The sequence below is a fragment of the Schistocerca nitens genome, chromosome 2 (genome assembly GCF_023898315.1).
Source record: "Schistocerca nitens isolate TAMUIC-IGC-003100 chromosome 2, iqSchNite1.1, whole genome shotgun sequence".
Lineage (NCBI taxonomy): Eukaryota > Metazoa > Arthropoda > Insecta > Orthoptera > Acrididae > Schistocerca > Schistocerca nitens.
Genome location: NC_064615.1, coordinates 324,672,134 through 324,693,162, shown reverse-complemented (window position 1 = coordinate 324,693,162; position 21,029 = coordinate 324,672,134). Strand labels below are relative to the sequence as shown.

The 21,029-nt window shown below is 43.3% G+C and overlaps 1 protein-coding gene across 1 annotated transcript in view; it reads left to right on the top strand.

Annotated features, from left to right (window-relative positions):
• Positions 1–21,029, top strand: part of LOC126234389 (cyclic nucleotide-gated cation channel beta-1) — a 181,330-nt gene that overhangs the window by 119,010 nt on the left and 41,291 nt on the right. The window contains exon 4 of the mRNA XM_049943076.1: positions 5,222–5,355. Within this exon, the coding sequence (XP_049799033.1) occupies positions 5,222–5,355 (134 nt within the window). The remainder of the gene's footprint in view (positions 1–5,221; positions 5,356–21,029) is intronic.

Genomic DNA, 21,029 nt, shown 5'->3' with positions numbered 1-21,029 from the left:
TAATGCAACCTACTGTGAACGTGTTATGTCTAGAGGTTTTCCAGATGCATGGCCTGCGAGATCTCCTGATCTGAATCCTTGTGAGTTTTTGTTCTGGGAATATCTAAATGAACATGTTCGGTCTCTATCTGACCTGAAGGCCAGTATACAGGACCATGTTACTCAGATTCCACCAGAACTGCTGCGAGCGTTTTACATCGACATCTCCCGTGCTCATATTGAACAAACTGTGTAAGTGGCAATTAATAAAAAATCAAAATTATACCTTTCTCACATGGGAACGAAGTTTTTCGCGACGGTACTTATATGTAAAACATTCTCGGTTTTCTTGCTGCGTCAGTTCTGGATAAAATCTCAAGCTTTCGACGATTACCTCAATCGTCAACGTCAGGAGCAACTGACTGTCTTCACTGCTTTTTTTTTTTCTTTATTGTATTTCAATTCCCCATCGGGGCGGGCTGGCAGCAGCATATGCGCTGCCCTTCAGCCGAAAGACATAGAACAAACAATAGAAGACATTTAAAAATAACAAAGGAGAGAATATGGAGAACATAGATAGAAAAAAGGGGGAACATCATGGAAGGCAATAGACAAAAAACGGGGTGACTGTAAAATGGAGATAAAAAACTGTTTAAAAGTAGCACACACAAAAAGCCACACACTGCGACAATTAAAAGAACACAAGGCACAGTATGACTGGAGCATAAAAGGTATCGACGGGTGGCGTAGCACATAACAAACACTGACGGCGAACCTCAAGGCAGTACACAATTAAAATCACACCTCTTGACGCTCAGGAGAAACAGCACTAAACACAACACTGATGTGGCACACTGACGATCATCAAATGGAGGATCTGCCAGGCGCAAGGAGATGAGGGAGGCCGGAAGAAGGGAGGGAGGGGAAGAGATGGGGGAGATGAGCGGGGGGCGCGCTGAAGAGGGCCAGGTAGGGAGGGATGTGGGAAGGAAAGAGGCAAGTATGGGGTGCAGGGTCTCACGGGATGGGGAGGGGGGAAGGAGGAAAATCCGCTTTGGGAGAAGGAGGAAGAGGAAAAAGGTGGCCCTGGCGAGGGGGGGGGAACAAGGCCAGGTTATAGATGGAAGGAAGGGTAGATGTCACGGCGAAGTTCGTCATCCGGGAGGGGGAGGCGTTGGAAATTGCCCTGATGAAGGAGATGGAGGGTGTGGAGGTGGAGAGAGGGAGGGATACGGTGATAGAGGCGCGGCAACGGGCGGGAGGGTGGAGAGGAACGAGGAAACCAGAGGGTGTGGGGGATCAAGCCTGTGGACAATGTAAAGGATGCGGAGATGTTGGAGGAACAGGAGGAGATGGGGAAAGGGGATCAGTTCATACAGGAGCCATGTGGGGGAAGGAAGGCGGATACAGAAGGCAAGGCGGAGCGCATGGCGTTCAAGGATTTGGAGGGCCTTGTAAAAGCGGGTCGGGGCGGAGATCCAGGCAACGCTGGCATAACAGAGGATAGGACAGATGAGGGATTTGTAGGTGTGGAGGATAGTAGAAGGATGCAATCCCCATGTCCGGCCAGACAGGAGTTTCAGAAGGTGGAGGCGGGAATGGGCTTTCTGCTGGATGGTCTGGAGATGAGGTGTCCAAGTGAGGTGTTGGTCGAGGGTGAGGCCAAGGTATTTCAGGGTGGGGGTGAGCTGGATGGGATGACCATAAAGGGTGAGGTAGAAATCGTGGAGGCGAAAGGACGAGTGGTGCGACCTATGATGATTGCCTGGGTTTTGGAGGGGTTGAGATGGAGGAACCACTGGTTACACAAAGTGGTGAACTGGTTAAGGTGGGTTTGGAGGGTACGTTGAGACCGTTGAAGGGTAGGATAGAGAGCCAGGAAGGCGGTACCATCAGCATACTGGAGAAGGTGGACTGGTGGGGGTGGCTTGGGCATATCAGCTGTATACAAGAGATAAAGGAGAGGGGAGAGGACAGAACCCTGGGGGACGCCAGCCGTGGGATAAAAGATACGGGAGTTGGTGTAGTGGAGGGTGACATAGGAAGGACGGTGCGAGAGGAAGGAAGCAACCAGACGGACAAAATTGATAGGCAGGGCGTAGGTTTGGAGTTTAAAGAGGAGACCGGGATGCCATACATGATCATAGGCATTTTGGAGGTAAAGGGAAACAAAAATGGTGGAGTGACAGGAGTTGAGCTGGAGGGACAGAAGGTGAACAAGGTTGAGGAGTTGGTCTTCAGCAGAGAAGGAGGGTCGGAAGCCACACTGGGTAAGGGGGAGGAGGTGGTGTTGAACAAGGTGCTGATGGATACGGTGGGAGAGGATGGATTCAAAGACCTGACTGAAGACGGAGGTGAGGCAGATGGGATGATAGGAAGAGGCGGCAGAAGAGGGTTTGTTGGGTTTGAGGAATAAGAGGATGCGGGAGGTCTTCCACAGGTCAGGGTAGAAGCCAGTAGAGAGGATGACATTATAGAGATGGGCGAGGACAGTCAGGAAGGAATAGGGGCTTTCTCGAAGGTGACGGTAGGTGACACAGTTGTGACCAGGGGCCGTGTTGCGTTTGGACCAGAGGATAAGTTTAATGTCTTGTGCTGTGATGGGAGTGTTTATGTCGGAGGGGGGGGGGGGGGGGCAACTGCCCCAAGTACTGGAGACTAGGAGCAAGTGGAGCGACCGAGGTATCGGCACGTTCCATGACGGTGGGGAAAAGAGAATAATCAAAGTGGGGATCATCGGGGATGGAGAAGACCTCGGAAAGGTGGGAAGCGAAGTGGTTGGCCTTACTGAGGTTGTCAGGAAGGGGACGATCGTTATGGAGAAGGGGGTAGTGAGGAGCGGAAAGGGAACCAGTAAGGCGATGGAAGGCGGACCAGTACTTGGAGGAGTTGATAGGGAGGGTGGCGTTTAGTCGTGTGCAGGTCTGGCGCCAGTCTCGGCGTTTCGTTGCTGTAATAAGGTTCCGTACATGTTGCTGTATTTGCCGGTGGCGTTGGAGTGTATCCCTGTCACGAGCTTCCCACGCCCGGGTTCCCGGGTTCGATTCCCGGCGGGGTCAGGGATTTTCTCTGCCTCGTGATGACTGGGTGTTGTGTGCTGTCCTTAGGTTAGTTAGGTTTAAGTAGTTCTAAGTTCTAGGGGACTGATGACCATAGATGTTAAGTCCCATAGTTCTCAGAGCCATTTGAACCATTTGAACCCTGTCACGAGTGCGCAGGAAGGAGCGATAGAGGCAGCGGGATTTACGGAGGAGGAGGACAGCCCGCGGAGGGAGAGTGGGACGGTGTGGGTGGATGGTTTTAGTAGGAACATGGGCCTCCACGGCGTCAGTAATTACCTTCTGAAGGAAGGACGAGGCGTGGATGATGTCGTCAGGATGGCGATAGGTAAGAGGGTGGCTTTCGACCTGGGTGGAGATGGAGTCTTCACTGCTGCTGTGGTAGCCTTTTTATAGCCCGTGGACGGCTTCTGATTGTTCGGCTTATGATTGGTCGGCGATGACGTACTGATGTCGCAGACGCTGTCAATGTGTGCGCCGGTGGCGCCACCGCTTCCGTTGGAACGTAAGCCTTGGAAGGAACGTCTCTGCTGCTTCTCTGCATCAAGCGCTCGTTTCCATGCACAGCTCAGATGGTATCCGCTATCGCGGTTAAAGTTCTTTTGGCTCATTCTTATTTCAACAGTCTCCTTAATAACAGAATCCCAGTACGTGGAGGCATGGGACAGAATTTTTGTTTCATCGAACAATATTTTATGTTTGTTTGTGAGGCTGTGCTCCGCAATTGCCGATTTCTCCAATTCTCTATTTTTAATATGGCGTTGGTGTTCTGCACAGCGATCGGAAACGGTATGAATCGTCTGACCTACATAATTGCTTCCACACTCACAGCGAATATTATAAAATCCAGGGACCTTGAGGCCGAGATTGTCCTTAACAGGGCGCATCATCTCCTTAATTTTCTTAGGAGGACGAAAAATCGGTCTTATACCTCGTCTACGCATGACTCTTCCTATTTTGCTGGAAATCGCGCCACAAAAAGGAAGAATCCTGTGAGTGTGCAGCTTTTTCACGTTTCCTTATTTTGGAGAACGCTGCCTTTTATCGCGTGCACCATGGCCATTCTTTCGGAACACGTACTTCAGAGGGTTAATCTCGGACCTTAAGTGGTCCTCGTCAGAAACAGTTTTTGCTCTATATACCAACGTGTTCAAAATGGCTCTCTTCTGAGCAGGATGATGGAAACACGGTGCATTCAGGTTTAAATCGGTATGCGTCGGCTTACGGTATACAGAGTGGCCAAGACGCCCCCGCCTGTCGTCGTACTAAAACGTTCCTTCTCCACCTCGACAGTGAACTGGATGTTCGAATGTGTGCTGTCCATGTGTTCCATGAATTGTTAGAGAGCTTCTGCGCCGTGTGGGCAGATCATAAATGTATCGTCAACGTAACGATAAAATAAGGATGAACGGAGGGGAGCCGAATTTAATGCACTTTCCTCAAAATTCTCCATAAAAAAGTTAGCCAGTGATGGAGATAACGGAGAGCCCATCGCCATACCGTCCGTCATTTCATAAAATTTGTTACCATACAAGAAGTAGGTGGTCGTCATCACGTGCCGGAACAACTTTATAGTTTCAGGAGGAAAAAGACCCGCCAGCATTTTCAAAGTGTCCTCCACAGGAACTTTTGTGAACAGCGATACCACATCCAGGCTGACTAAAATGTCATTTGGACCAACTCTAATCTGTTTGATTTTCTCAGTGAACATCTGGGAGTTTTTGATGTGATGTTCACACCGGCCGACTATAGGAGTCATCAACTTTGTTAGGTATTTGGCCAGCTCTTAAGTAGGAGAACCAGTTGTACTGACAATAGGTCTCATGGGAACATTATCCTTGTCGATCTTCGGTAGCTTGAGATTTTATCCAGAACTGACGCGGCAAGAAAACCGAGAATTTTTTACATACCTTTCTCACATGTTTGACCTTTCCTGCCCACACCCCGTTTTTTCCAGCGTAAATCGGTTTCGCATCAACACATTAGCATACCTACCAAATTCTGCTCCCATACGATAATTACAGCCCGCAGTGGACCTGCGTGAGTATCTGCACTTTATAACCACCCGGCAATTTTAGCGCGTAAGTGCGCGCAACGCCACCAGGCGGCATTAAATGTCGCGGTGGGCAGTGGCCGTGATATTTTGGCTCATCGGTGTGAACGCTTGTACTGCGGTGTTGCAGCCTCCAGCGTGATGGGCAGATGGTCATCCAGCGGCGGCTGCGTGAGCTGGTGAGGGCGTTCGCGGAGCGCGCGCTGCGCGTGCGGCGGCGCCTCGAGCTGCCGCCCACGCCCTCCACCGACAGCAGCGGACAAGGTGAGTCGCAGCTCCTCACTCCAGTGTCTAGCAAAGCAATAGCAGTCGCATAGTTTAGCTGTTTACAGCAATACACAAACCAGGGAAAGACCCTTTATTCCCGCAGCACTACAGGCCGATTAGCCCTTTGCCAACTCCAAGCAAGATCAATGAGCGCCTCCTGCTTATTCCCATACGAGACCACTTCACCAATGAGCGACTTTTGCCGGATTTCCAATTCGGATTCCGACAGAAGCACTCCACCCCATAACAGATCATGAGACTAGTGGAAGCAGCCACAGAAGGCTTCAACCACAGAGGCTACTACGGGATAGTGCTACTTGATGTAGCCAAAGTCTTCGACTCAGTATGGCATAAAGGGCTACTGTACAAGTTATACACACAAGGGTTCCCCGTGAGCATAGTCAGGTTAATCCAAAGCTATATGACGAATAGAATCTTCTCTGTCAAGGTAGGAACAGCCACCTCCATCAAAAGGCGTATTCGTGCTGGGGTGCCACGGGGATCAGTCCTGGGGCCAGTTTTGTACAGTCTGTACACTGCGTACACTGCAACGGCCCCCCTGGTGCACACAGCACAGTACACTGACGGCACCGCCTTTTACACTCGTAATGCGAATAAGAAGCTGGTCATTCATAGGCTACAAAGGGTTTTAGATAACACAGAAACCTGGGTCTGTTGCTGGCGCATTACCATCAATCCTGAAAAGACACAGGCTATGTTGATCACCCGGAGACTCGGGAGATGCGGACCCCCTCAACACCCCGCCCCCCCTTCACCAGCACCTACATGGATCCCGACTCCCCTGGCGCAGATCCGCCAAGTATCTCGGCGTAACCTTGGACTCTAGACTAACATGGAAACCCCATGTAGACGAGATCCACAGGAAAGTCTGCGCCAGAATGTCCATCCTATACCCAATCCTCAACACGACCAGCTCCCTTCCCTGCTCTGTAGCACTAAACGTCTATCAGGCCATCATACGGCCAGTAATGAAGTATGCGTGCCCTGTCTGGGGATACGCGGCAAAGCAGCACCTGGACAAACACCAGTGGCTGCAGAACCACGCCCGCAGGAGGGCACTGCACCTACCCATGGGATTTCCGACGGACGATCTGCACGCCGCTGCCGAAATCCCTCTCCTCAAAGAAAGATTCCAGGATCTGGCAAGGGCTTTCTATGAGAACTCTTTCATATCTGGAAATAACCTTATCCAATCCCTAGGTCGGTATGGTATCTCCCGTGACAAGCACAAACGCCCCATGACGATCTTCGACGACTAAGTCGTAGAGAAAATCCCAAAAATCCCCAAATCCTAACCCCAATCCTTAATCCTTAAAACACGAAACATCTCGCCAACCTCAGGCAAGTACAAGACACCACCAGAACACCAACACAACACACAGACAGATAAATCAGTCAAAGACAATCACACACTCAAAACGCACACAGTGGAGTAAAATCCTACAGGCTGCACACACCTCAAACACTTCCCCAAGGAGCGGAAAATTAAAAGGTGAGAGAGAGCTGTTTACACATTAGAATCTTTCTCTGTGAGACACTTCAGATACAGCTGATAACAAAGTGTGACGAATATTTGCAACTCCAAGGACCAATTCTGTCTAGTGGAATATTTGTGAAGGTAACCAGGTGCAAGAGAATGACGTAGGTTAACTGCTCGTGAAACAGACCTCATATGCCGCAGAAGATTCTTTTCAGTTGATGATAAAACTCAGTTTGTAAGCCATTCTTGAATTTGTCAACTACATACACTGCGTGACAACTGCTAAGGAACAGAGACATTGTTGGACAGAAACAATGACAAGCAGTGAATGACGACAAGAAACACAGTACATACTGGTGTGTAATGGAGGTGCAGTTGTATATTTATAACGAAAAATGGTACAGATTTCCACGCAGGAAAGTAGGATAACAGAAATACGAGGGTCACTCCAAAAGAAATGCACACTATTTTTGTAAAAATACAGTTTTCATTCTGCATGTGTGAAAGTCTTACAGTGTGTAGAACATCCTTCCCACTTGTTTTCAAACTTAGTTCAAGCTGTTCCCGTGAGTGGCGCCGTCACAGCATGTCTTCAAGATGGCTGCTACACTTGAGGTTCGTCAGAAACAACGTGCTGTCATAGAATTCGTGTGCTATGAAAACGAGACAGTGGGAAACATTCACAAGAGGCTGAAAAAGGTGTATGGAGATGCTGCTGGTCGGTGGGCAAGCAGGTTACGTGATGGAAGCGGGCACAGCAATGTTGAGGATTGTCCTTGCAGTGGCAGGCCTTGTACTGCACACACTCCAGACAATGTGCAGAGAGTTAACGAATTGGTGGCTGCTGACAGACGCCTCCAGTGAACGAATTGTCACGCTATGTTGGGATAGGGGAAGGAAGTGTTTGCAGAATACTGAAAGTGTTGGCGTTAAAAAAGGTTTGTGCCAGGTGGCTTCCCAGAATGTTGACAGTGACTCACAAAGAAACAAGAAAAACTGTGTGCAGCGAACTTTTGGAACAGTACGAGAATGGTGGAGATGAATTTCTTGGAAGAATTGTGACAGGTGATGAAACATGGCTCCATCAGTTTTCACCAGAGACGAAGAGGCAATCAGTGGAGTGGCATCATGCAAATCCACACAAGAAAAAAAATACAAAACCACACCTTCTGCTGGAAAAGTTATGGCTACAGTGTTTTCCGATTCCGAAGGACTCTTGCTTGTGGACATCATGCCAAGTGGAACCACCATAAATTCTGATGCATATATGATGATACTGAAGAAACTTCAGGCTCGAATGAGTCGTGTTTCAACACATCGTCAAAAGCAGGATGTTTTGCTGTTGCACGACAATGCACGGCCACATGTCAGTCAAAAACCATGGAAGCGATCACAAAACTCGGATGGACAACACTGAAACGCCCGCCTTACAGTCCTGACCTGGCTCCATGTGACTATCATCTCTTTGGGAAACTGAAAGACTCTCTTCATGGAACAAGGTTTGAAGATGATGACTCCCTTGTGCACGCTGCCAAACAGTGGCTCCAACAGGTTGGTCCAGAATTTTACCGTGCATGGGTATACAGGCACTGGTTTCAAGACGGCGTAAGGCAGTTGAGAGGGATGGAACTTATGTGGAGAAATGAAAATATTGTTTCTAAAGGATGTATCTACACACTGTAAAACGTTCAGACATGTAGAATAAAAGATGGATTTAAAAAAAATAGTGTGCATTTCTCTTGGAGTGACCCTTGTAAATAACGTTCGTCTCTGACACAGGTCAGACACCCAACATTAAGATCAATATTGGACTCTCAAGCACTAAGCAACATTTTGCATGCTGACTACCAAACTGTTGTGGAGACCTCAGGGAACATTGTCCCATGGCTCTTTCAAGGCGGTTTCCAGTTCTTGAATGGTTCGGGGAGGGGATGTTTGTTGAAAGACACATTTGCCAAGAGCACCTCAGGTGTGAGCTGTAGGGTCAGGTCCGGGGAGTATACAGGCCATTACATAGGTTCAGTTTCTTCACATTCCAATGTGCCCAACACTTCAATAGCCCTGTGAGGTCAGATATTGTCATCCATAAACAGGAAGTCAGGACCTACCACACCTGTAAACAGAAGGATAAATCCAAAATAACCTCCCTGCAATACCACCGTGGATATTGACGATACCCCCTCACAAAAAATTTGCAGCGGTGTTTGGTCATTCTGCATAACGTCTTCCCACACCATAACGCCTACATCATACCGATGATGTTCATGAACATTCTATGATGTTTAATGTGTTCCCCTCTCTATCCACATGAACTGCTGGCCAGAATCATTTGCCACTGTAAAGTGGGATTCGTCGTCACTCTGACCAGTGTTGCTGGCCCCTACCAACATGCTCCATACACCAACAAACTCTTTCTCGGTGATGGTGTGGTTAAAGTGGGATGCATGTAACATACAAATCAGCTTGATTTTACCACCACAAAATGGCTGTGTCACAGACGTGTGTACCCATAGCTGTTGCAGAGTCTACAGTGATCTGCCTAGGAGTGAGATATCCATTCCTTTTTGCCACTGGGCCTACGTATGGATCTTCTTGTGGTGTGGTGGTCCATCTCCGACCACCGGCATGCTTTCACATAGTATTTTAATCAGGAGATGACACTTTTATACACACCCATTACTGTGACCACAGTAGTGATACTTTGACCGGCTTCAAGCCATCCATCTCATCCATCTGCTCGCTCCGCAATCACAAGCACTCAAATGACGTCTTTCAGACATGTTACCCACACCAAATGTCGCACTTACCCGTTCGACAATAACCTCCATCAAACACCATACTCGCTACGGTCGCAGGTTCGAATCCTGCATTGGGCATGGATGTGTGTGATGTCCTTAGCTTAGTTAGGTTTAAGTGGTTCTAAGTTCTAGGGGACTGATGACCTCAGATGTTAAGTCCCATAGTGCTCAGAGCCATTTGAACCATTTTTGAACACCAAACTGCGTGAACTGTCAAATGCATAAAGAGCATTCATGCACAAAGGGAGGAGAGGAGATGGAGATTAGGACATACATCCAATTCTCATACATATTCAGCAATTGTGAAGCAGTACTGGGTTTGTTAGTATTGTATGTAGACTATGAAAAATAACCTTTACCAATTTTTTCTATCCTTTTTATGGCTGACAAGCTTCTGTCAACTAAGGCACTGGATACAAGAAGAGTTTAAATTGGTTCCAAATTTCGCAGTGTGCAGTCTGGAGTCCACTTGGCAGTAAATTTCACCAGATCACCAACACTTTTATGATGCATTATTCTGGAAACATACATGAACACTACCTGTGATCTGAAACAGGAAATAACAAAAAACTGATCCATGTCAGTCTTTTCGGCTTAACACTGTTTACATTGTTAAGAATTAAGTACATTTAAAAGTTCCATGAATAACATAGAGTCCACATTACTGAATATATCTCACAACTGTCCCACCAATGTGCCCATAATTTACAATAAATGGCCCTAACATTTGTTGCCAAATTGACTGCAATATAAGGCTTAGGATAAAGAGTTACCAGTTCATCCGCTGGCCGTGAATAACTCTTTCTCATGGTCTTTCAAATCAGCAACATTTGGTTTTCAACATATTGTGGAATTAATTAGTCTTTGTTATACATTAACCAGTGTTGTAAGCTCTGGCTTACAACATATCAAGCCATAATGAGAGGGAAGATATCTGCAAACGTATGTAGAATTAAACTGAAACTGACATTTTGCACCTTGATTTCAAACCCAGAAGCAGTAGTGTAGGCTTCCTCATACCACTTCTCATTTCAGTCTATTATCTTCTTGAAAAGTGAAGCCAGTTGACTTCAATATAAGATGTTTACCAAAAGGGATGCAGATCTCCTCTGTGTAACAGACACTTCAGGTGACCGTTTCTGTACTTCCTCATCTAGAACTCACATTCTTTTGGTTGAATTGAAAAGAAAAGTAGCAGGACAATTGAACGTGAGAAAAGAAATTGATTTCTTTGACCTTTGACATGGCTTGCGATAGCACTGAATTGAGTCTATGAATAATCAGTGCAGTAGAAAATCTTTTTATCCCTCTTGATTGTAATCCATTCAAATGACCAACCATAGCCCCAGCTCCATACTATGAGAATGTTCAAGAATTTTAAGAACTTTGATAGACTTGACCAACAGCTGTGACATAGTGAAGTACTGAGGAGACTTACAAGAAAATATACTGAGCAGTTGTTTCAAACATAACAACTGAGACCAAAATTTGACTGACTGATCTCCATTCTTATTTTATTTATGAGAGTGTTTGAAATAGGAGTCGACTCATTCTGTATTAGATTTGAAGTTTTTGTAAATACAAAAGAAAGTTCTAAATGATGATTCAGCTTTTCGTCCTGTACAGAGTTCCACATAACTGAATGCAAGATTCAGTTGTAGTTCTACCCAGTTGTATTAAATTCTTCACCTGTTGGAAATTGTAGGCAGCTAAGTTGTGCAGCAGAATCCCACATTTGCAATGGCATTCCCTTGCTTAGATTTCTACGATTTTGCTGGTCAAGGTTATGATATGCAACAAGCTCAGTTGCTTACCTTCCCACCAACAACAGTATACCTATTTAGTGTCAATTAAAAACTGTTAATGCTGTTAGTGGCTATGAGATAATGTAAAACTATGTACCAAATATGTAATGAGTCATTTTTCTTAACTACGATCACATTTTCCATTGCACAAGAAATTACAACTTTTAGTTCTTCTAACATCACGCAAAGGCCCACACACATGTGTAGCAGGTAGCGCCCTTCCCAGAGCTCCCACTTGTACAACCCTTTCAGAGAACATCGGTCCTTACCTGAATTGTAGAGCATAGTCAGTGCGAACTTAGAATTTTGCTGAGATTCATGAAAAATGGGCAATGCTAATCCCAAGATATTCTATAATATCAACAGTTATCACAATTTTCAACCCAATAAGGGACATTTTTATACTTTTAAAGTTCCCATTGCCAATTATTTCACCATTGTTTCCAGTTTATGCTAGGTAAGCAGTGCTATTTTGTGTCTATCAAATACACTCCACTGGCAAGGACACTGTGAAGCCATCAAGCTATCAAACCATGGCTGTATTATATTTCGTTATGAAATTTTTATGGTTATATTGTTTGTAGCTCATCAGTGTTTCATATGGTTTCCTGCAGCAATTTCTAGACAGGCTCTTTTTCCTGGCTGAGCAGTTCTTGCTCATATTAGCACTTCATCTGAATCTTCAATTCCAGTTTTATTAGATTTCTTATAGACAAGTTCATAGTGTGTGGGGTCTTAATTTTCAGGATGAAATGTATTTATTTAGATTTACACTTGCCTTATTTGGCACTAATAAGACTTGAGATGGTCTGTTACATGGAGTACTAAATTTTCAGTTCAAAATTTTTGGGCATCCTTGAATAAATTTACCGTAAAAACAAATGAAATTTTGTATTATAAGCTGTATAGTGTGGTTGTAGTTAAACTTTCACTACTAGAACCGGGAGAGGCTGTTAATAAATTGGTTCACACATTGTTGGAGTTACTGTCGGCATGGCTGTGAATGTGGGATGCAATGTTCAGTCTTCGAGCAGTGCATGAATTGTTTCATGACAACTGAACATTCCATGGTCCACATGCCACCTAAGATGTTTTGGGCAGCAGTAGAGCAATCTCTAGTGTGGTTCCAGGCTGTTGTGGATGCAGATGGTCATCAAATTGAGCAAATTTTGTAACATGGAATGTAAACATGGAGTGCAATTAACAAATCAATGCCAGTAAATGAAAACCTCGTAACTCCATTTTGCTAAATTTTACAGGAGAAGCAAAACAGTTTCTTAAAAAATAATGTAAAGTGATACAGATAAAGTTGCTACATGTCTAACTATACTAGGGTCCAAAATTAAAGCAACAAATTGCTATTTCCCCATCCTGTGTTTAATTCACAATGTAATCATACAAATTGTCAACAGAAGTCCATAGGACCATGTTCTGCACATTAGATGGCATTCCGATCAATAGACAACCATGCCAACAGTGACATCAGGGCACCTATCAAACAGTGTAGTGTTTGCCAGGTAGTCCCACAACCACAGTCACTGTGTGTGCTGCCACAGATAGTGCAGTATGGCACAGAGATGATGTCTATCAGTCACTGCAGCAGAGGGCCGTAGGAGGAATGGATGCAGGACAGTTGCAAACTGATGTGGCCCGATGGCTTAATGTGAATCGTTCTGTTGTTTCTTAGATGTTGTGACAGTTTATAAAGACCAAAACTGTATCCCGAAGACCTGGGCAGAGCTGAGAACGTGCGACATCATAAAGAGAGGACCGTTATTTGGCTGTAAGGACATGATGCACCACCTTAATACTGCACTGCAGCTGGCAACTGACCTCACAGCACCCACTGGAAGTGTTGTATTGAGGCAAACAGTGTACAGATGGCTTCAGCAGAGTGGCCTTTATTGTCGGAGACCTGTTGTATGTACACAAGGGAGTTGCAGTGCTAATAAATTGTAGTGAAAAGGAGGAAGATCTGCAGGGGACTGACACTTAGTATAGGACTTGATGATTTGGACTCAACATAAACAGATACAATGTACACCACATAAAGAGGCAGAAAGACCAATTATTCTATTATTGCAGAACAATCACTGAAATGTGGCATGTGATATGCAGTGATGATGTGGGTCTGTGAACAGACTGACAGGCTCTCTGTTCACATTTCATTCAGCGGTATGATGCGTAAAGGAACTGGCTTACTAGAATTACGAAGGGTGAAGCTCATCAGCTGGTGAGCCAGTGGCACAACAATTTTTGAAATTATTAACCTGCAGAACTGATCGTGTTCTTCACTTTATCAAGATTGGACTAATGGCACATTCTAAGAACTGTAGAGCTCTATGCACCAGTGATGTCTGAATTCAACATTGACTTGATATTGTATGTATGCCAACCTACATGCTGCTGTGAAACAGCTCTTTAAACACATTTATCTATTACAATCCCATCAGTTAGTGAAAATGCTTTGTATGGCTACCCTAAGTAGTTAGGTAGTGCCTGCACATGTGATAAATGGCAAATACTTGAACTTGCTCAACAGGACCAAAACTAACCTGGTGCTGACCGACAACTTGTAGGCTAGAAATGTTTGAACATGGGGCCAAATCAGGGATGTCCACATGTGGTACCCTTTGCCTCCAAAGTTATACAGACAATGAGCTTTACAGATACTGCCATAGCCAGTTGATTTTGGCAAAAATGTATTGCAGACAGGGTCAATGTTGACTGTTGTGGGTTGTAATAGCAGGTAGATTGACAGCTATACAGCAAATCACATACGAGTTCTCTGCTGAGCCACAAATGTATACAGCTATACCAGTGAGAACAGCTGCCTGGCCAATGAATAAAGAAGCCACTGCCTGTATATCTGTACTCACTACACTTTCAGAACAAAATACAAATTAGAGTGTGCGCACGACCATGACAAGGTTGGGAAAAGGTCTTATGGTTTAATGAGTTTGGGTATGTATTGGTAAATGCTGATTGCAGTATAGGAGTATATGGAAAACATAAAATGATTCACGCTGCTTGCCAGAAAGCCATCGTTCAGGTAAGTGATTGGAGATATCATTGTGTGGGGGACCCTTTACATACCTGTAATCATGTCCTACCAGCAAGTGATACGAGAATTGATTGAGAGATCTTGCACATCCATTTGACAGCCTACAGTACCTCTCAAATGACTTCTGACTTCAGCAAGACAATGAACCAGTCTGTCAACATTGTATGGTATCATAATGGTTTAAAGAATACCATAGACACCTGATCGCAATCATATAGAACACCTTGCAGTCTTACTATTCTGGTTTGAACCTCATCTCCTTCGTAACACCATATTGGAAACTTTTAGAGTATTGAAATAAGTTACACAATACTGGGTGCAACACCACTTTTTATTCTTGAACTTGGCCATATATTTATTAACTTTAAATTGATCTACTGGACAATGACCAGTTTGCTAATACTTCTACTCATATATTAAGAGAACCAGGCTAGACCTCGCAATCAGTGGTAATTTCAGTGACAACACTCATCCTGAAACTCCTCATCTCAAAATTACAGTTTATAAAGCACAGCCAGTTAAGCATAATTCATTATTAACGTAAACACAGTTTTGCTCACAACTATGAAAGAAGTTCACAGAGGCACTTCATGCATATAGATTGTTAATGAGATGAATGACAGATTAATTGTTCCACATAAGGCAGTTAGCAGTTTGTTATCCATTTCCCGATGACACTTGATCCAGATGAAAACAAACCTGCATTGACATGTTGACAAAGCACTTTGTAGGCACCAAATTCATTAAAAAATGAACTTCCTGTGAGTTAGTATGGGCAGAGGTCATTGTTTGCAACCGTAATAAAAGAATAATTGGATCCTTTTACCGACCTCCCAATTCAGATCATACAGTTGCTGAAAGGTTCAAAGAAAACTTGAATTTGATTTCAAACACTTACTCGTCTCATACGGTAATAATTGGTGGTGACTTTATTTTACCCTCGATATGTTGACGAAAATACACGTCAGTGAAAATTATTTTGAGCAGTTAGTTCATGAGCCCACGTGAATAGTAAACGGATGTGAAAACACACTTGACCTCTTAGCAACAAATAATTCTGAGTTAATAACGAGCATCAAAACCGATTCAGGGATTAGTGAACACAGGGTAGTCGTAGCGAGATTGAATATTGTAATACCTGTTCAAAAAAGCAAATAAAAATTCATCTGAAGCCTTCCTGAGAGACAATCTCCAATTGTCCCAAATTAATAATATAAGTGTAGAACCATGGACCTTGCCGTTGGTGGGGAGGCTTGCGTGCCTCAGCGATACAGATAGCTGTACCGTAGGTGCAACCACAACGGAGGAGTATCTGTTGAGAGACCAAACAAACGTGTAGTTCCTGAAGAGGGGCAGCAGCCTTTTCAGTAGTTGCAGGGGCAACAGTCTGCATGATTGACTGAGCTGGCCTTGTAACACTAACCAAAATGACCTTGCTGTGCTGGTACTGCGAACGGCTGAAAGCAAGGGGAAACTACAGCTGTAATTTTTCCCGAGGGCATGCAGCTTTAGTGTATGCTTAAATGGTGATGGCGTCCTCTTGGGTAAAAAATTCCGAAGGTAAAATAGTCCCTCATTCGGATCTCCGGGCGGGGACTACTCAGGAGGACATTGTTATCAGGAGAAAGAAAACTGGTGTTCTATGGATCGGAGCGTGGAATGTCAGATCCCTTAATCGGGCAGTTAGGTTAGAAAATTTAAAAAGGGAAATGGATAGGTTAAAGTTAGATATAGTGGGAATTAGTGAAGTTCTTTGGCGGGAGGAACAAGACTTTTGGTCTGGCGAATACAAGGTTATAAATACAAAATCAAATAGGGGTAATGCAGGAGTCGGTTAAATAATCAATAAAAAAATAGGAGTGCGACTAAGCTACTACAAACAGCATAGTGAATGCATTATTGTGGCCAAGATAGACACGAAGCCCACGCCTACTACAGTAGTACAAGTTTATATGCCAACTAGCTCTGTAGATGACGAAGAAATTGAAGAAATGTATGATGAAATAAAAGAAATTATTCAGATAGTGAAGGGAGATGAAAATTTAATAGTTATGGGTGACTGGAATTCGGTAGTAGGAAAAGGGAGAGAAGGAAACGTAGTAGGTGAATATGGATTGGGGCTAAGAAATGAAAGAGGAAGCCGTCTGATAGAATTTTGAACAGAGCACATCTTAATCATAGCTAACACTTGGTCCAAGAATCATCAAAGAAGGTTGTATACATGGAAGAAGCCTGGAGATACTGACAGGTTTCAGATAGATTATATAATGGTTAGACAGAGATTTAGGAACCAGGTTTTAAATTGTAAGACATTTCCAGAGGCAGATGTGGACTCTGACCACAATCTATTGGTTATGAACTTTAGATTAAAACTGAAGAAACTGCAAAAAGGTGGGAATTTAAGGAGATGGGACCTGAATAAACTGAAAGAACCAAAGGTTGTAGAGAGCTTCAGGGAGAGCATTAGGGAATGATTGACAAGAATGGGGGAAAGAAACACAGTAGAAGAAGAATGGGTAGCTTTGAGAGACAAAATAGTGAAGGTAGCAGAGGATCAAGTAGGTAAAAAGACGAGGGCTAGTAGAAATCCTTGGGTAACAGAAGAGATATTGAATTTAATTGATGAAAGGAGAAAATATAAAAATGCAGTAAATGAAGCAGGCCAAAAGGAATACAAACGTCTCAAAAATCAGATCGACAGGAAGTGCAAAATGGCTTAGCAGGGATGGCTAGAGGACAAATGTAAGGATGTAGAGGCTTATCTCACTAGGGGTAAGATAGATACAGCCTACAGGAAAATTAAAGAGACCTTTGGAGAAAAGAGAACCACTTGTATGAATATCAAGAGCTCAGATGGAAAACCAGTTCTAAGCAAAGAGGGGGAAAGCAGAAAGGTGGAAGGAGTATCTAGAGGGTCTATACAAGGGTGATGTTCTTGAGGACAATATTATAGAAATGGAAGAGAATGTAGATGGAGATGAAATGGGAGATATGATACTGCATGAAGAGTGTGACAGAGCACTGAAAGACCTAAGTCGAAACAAGGCCCCGGGAGTAGACAACATTCCATTAGAACTACTGATAGCCTTGGGAGAGCCAGTCCTGACAAAACCCTACCATCTGGTGAGCAAGATGTATGAGACAGGTGAAATACCCTCAGACTTAAAGAAGAATAGAATAATTCCAATCCCAAAGAAAGCAGGTGTTGACAGATGTGAAAATTATCGAACTATCAGTTTAATAAGCCACGGCTTCAAAATACTAACATGAATTCTTTACAGACAAATGGAAAAACTGGTAGAAGCCGACCTAGGGGAAGATCAATTTGGATTCCGTAGAAATATTGGAACACACGAGGCAATACTGACCCTACAACTTATCTTAGAAAATAGATTAAGGAAAGGCAAGCCTACGTTTCTAGCATTTGTAGACTTAGAGAAAGCTTTTGACAATGTTGACTGGAATATTTTCTTTCAAATTCTGAAGTTGGCAGGGGTAAAATACAGGGACCAAAAGGCTATTTACAAATTGTACAGAAACCAGATGGCAGTTATAAGAGTCAAGGGGCATGAAAGTGAAGCAGTGGTTGGGAAGGGAGTGAGACAGGGTTGTAACTTATCCCCGATGTTATTCAATCTTTATATTGAGCAAGCAGTAAAGGAAACAAAAGAAAAATTTGGTGTTGGAATTAAAATCCATGGAGAAGAAATAAAAACTTTGAGGTTCGCCGATGACATTGTAATTCTGCAGAGACAGCAAAGGACCTGCAAGAGCAGCTGAATGGAATGGACAGTGTCTTGAAAGGAAGATATAAGATGAACATCAACAAAAGCAAAACGAGGATAATGGAATGTAGTCAAATTAAATCAGGTGATGCTGCGGGAATTAGATTAGGAAATGAAACGCTGAAAGTAGTAAACGAGTTTTGCTATTTGGGGAGAAAAATAACTGATGATGGTAGAAGTAGAGAGGATATAAAATGTAGACCGGCAATGGCAAGGAAAGCATTTCTGAAGAAGAGAAATTTGTTAACATCAAGTATAGATTTAAGTGTCAGGAAGGCTTTTCTGAAAGTATTTGTATGGAGTGTAGGCATGTATGGAAGGAAACGTGGATGATAAATAGTTTAGACAAGAAGAGAATAGAAGCTTTCGAAATGTGGTGCTACAGAAGAATGCTGAAGATTAGATGGGTAGATCACTTAACTAATGAGGAGGTATTGAACAGAATTGGAGGGAAGTGTAATTTGTGGCATAACTTGACTAGAAGAAGGGATCGGTTGGTAGGGCATATTGTGAGGCATGAAGGGATCACCAATTTAGTATTGGAGGGCAGCGTAGAGGGAGACCAAGAGATGAATACACTAAACAGATTCAGAAGGATGTAGGTTGCAGTAGGTACTGGGAGATGAAGAACCTTGCAGAGGATTGAGTAGCATGGAGAGCTGCATCAAACCAGTCTCTGGACTGAAGACCACAACAACAACAACAAGTGTAGACCAGATGTGACTTAAATTCAGAGAAATAGTATCAGCAGCAATTGAGAGGTTTATTCCAAATTAATTAACAAATGACAGAGCTGATCCTCCTTGGTACACAAAACGGGTTAGAACACTGTTGCAGAAACAGCAAAACAAACATGCCAAATTTTAACAGACGCAAAATCCCCAAGGTTGACGATCTCTTACAGAAGCTCGGAATTAAGCAAGGACTACAGTGCGAGTTGCTTATAACAGTTTCCACAACAAAACTCTGTCTCGAATCCTGGCAGAAAATCCAAAGAGATTCTGGTTGTATGTGAAGTATGTTAGCAGCAAGAAACAATCAATCTATTTTCTGCGTGATAGCAATGGAGATACTATCAAAGACAGTGCTGCCAAAGCAGAGTTACTGAACACAGCCTTCCGAAATGCCTTCACAAAAGAAGACGAAGTAAATATTCCAGAATTCGAATCAAGAACAGCTGTCAACATGAGTAACTAGAAGTAAATATCCTCGGATTAGTGAAGCTACTTAAATCACTTAATAAAAGAAAGTCTTCTGGTCCAGACTGTATACCAATTAGGTTGATTTCAGAGTATGCTGATGCATTAGCTCTGTACTTAACAATCATATACAACCGTTCGCTCAACAAAAGATCCGTACCCAAAGACTGGAAAGTTGCACAGGGAACACCAATATTCAAGAAAGGTAGTAGGAGTAGCTCACTAAATTTTCTGGCCCATATCATTAACGTTGATATGCAGCAGGATTTTGGAACATATATTGTGTTCGAACATTATGAATTACCTCGAAGAAAATCGTCTATTGACACACAGTCAACATTGTTCCTGTGAAACACAACTATCTCTTTATTCACCTGAAGTGTTGAGTGATATTGACAAGGGATTTCAGATCGATTCCATATTTCTGAATTTCCAGAAGGCCTTTGACACTGTACCACACAAGCGGCTCATAGTGAAATTGCGTGCTTATGGACTATCGTCTCAGTTATGTGAGTGGATTTGTTATTTCCTGTCAGAGAGGTCACAGTTCGTAGTAATTGACGGAAAGTCATCAAGTAAAACAGAAGTGATTTCTGGTGTTCCCCAAGGTAGTGTTATAGGCCCTTGGCTGTTCCTTATTGTGTAGAGAAAGACTTTGAGGCATGTGTCACAGAAATAGTAGAAGCTAACAAGAAACTGGTAATCGTAGCAGTATACAGGGCTCCATCTGGTAATTTTAAAGTATTCATGAAACAATTAGATTCTGTGCTATTGTATGTCACAAGAAAAAATAGGGACATTATAGTGACTGGAGGTTTTAATATAGATTTACTAGAAAGCTCATCTTCTAAGACAGAGTTTGCAAATTTAATGCATACCTACAACCTTGTCTCCACTGTCAATTTTCCCACAAGAACTACTGCCGCTTCCAGCACTCTAATAGACAATATCTTTGTAGATATGAGTAAAACTCATCACATCAAAGTTGAAAAGTCATAAATGGTCTCTCTGATTATGATGGGCAAATACTCAGATCAGAACAAAGCTAGTGCACATCAGAACAAAACTAGTGCACAGTGGAAAACCATTAGAAACATGAATGAGGAAAATAACCAAAAATTCAAATTATGCATTCGGGAGAGTGACTGGAGGTATGTTTATCTTGCAAATGATGTTAATACAAAATATAATTTATTTACTGATGAATTATCAGGTATATTTGTAAGTGTCTTTCCTAAAAAGATCTGTAGACTACAGAACAGGCAATCAAGCAAAAAACCATGGCTCACCAAGGGCATAAAAATATCATGCCAGAGAAAAAGAGAGCTGTATATAACATCCAGACAATCCAATAATCCCCTCCAGATGAAATATTATAGGACATACGGCAAAATCTTAACTAGTCATTAAAAAATCTAAAAGTATGTGCATACAATCTGAAATTAATTGTTTAAATAATAAAATCAGAACGATTTGGAATGTAATAAAGAGGGAAACAGGTACTGCACCATCTGGCAAT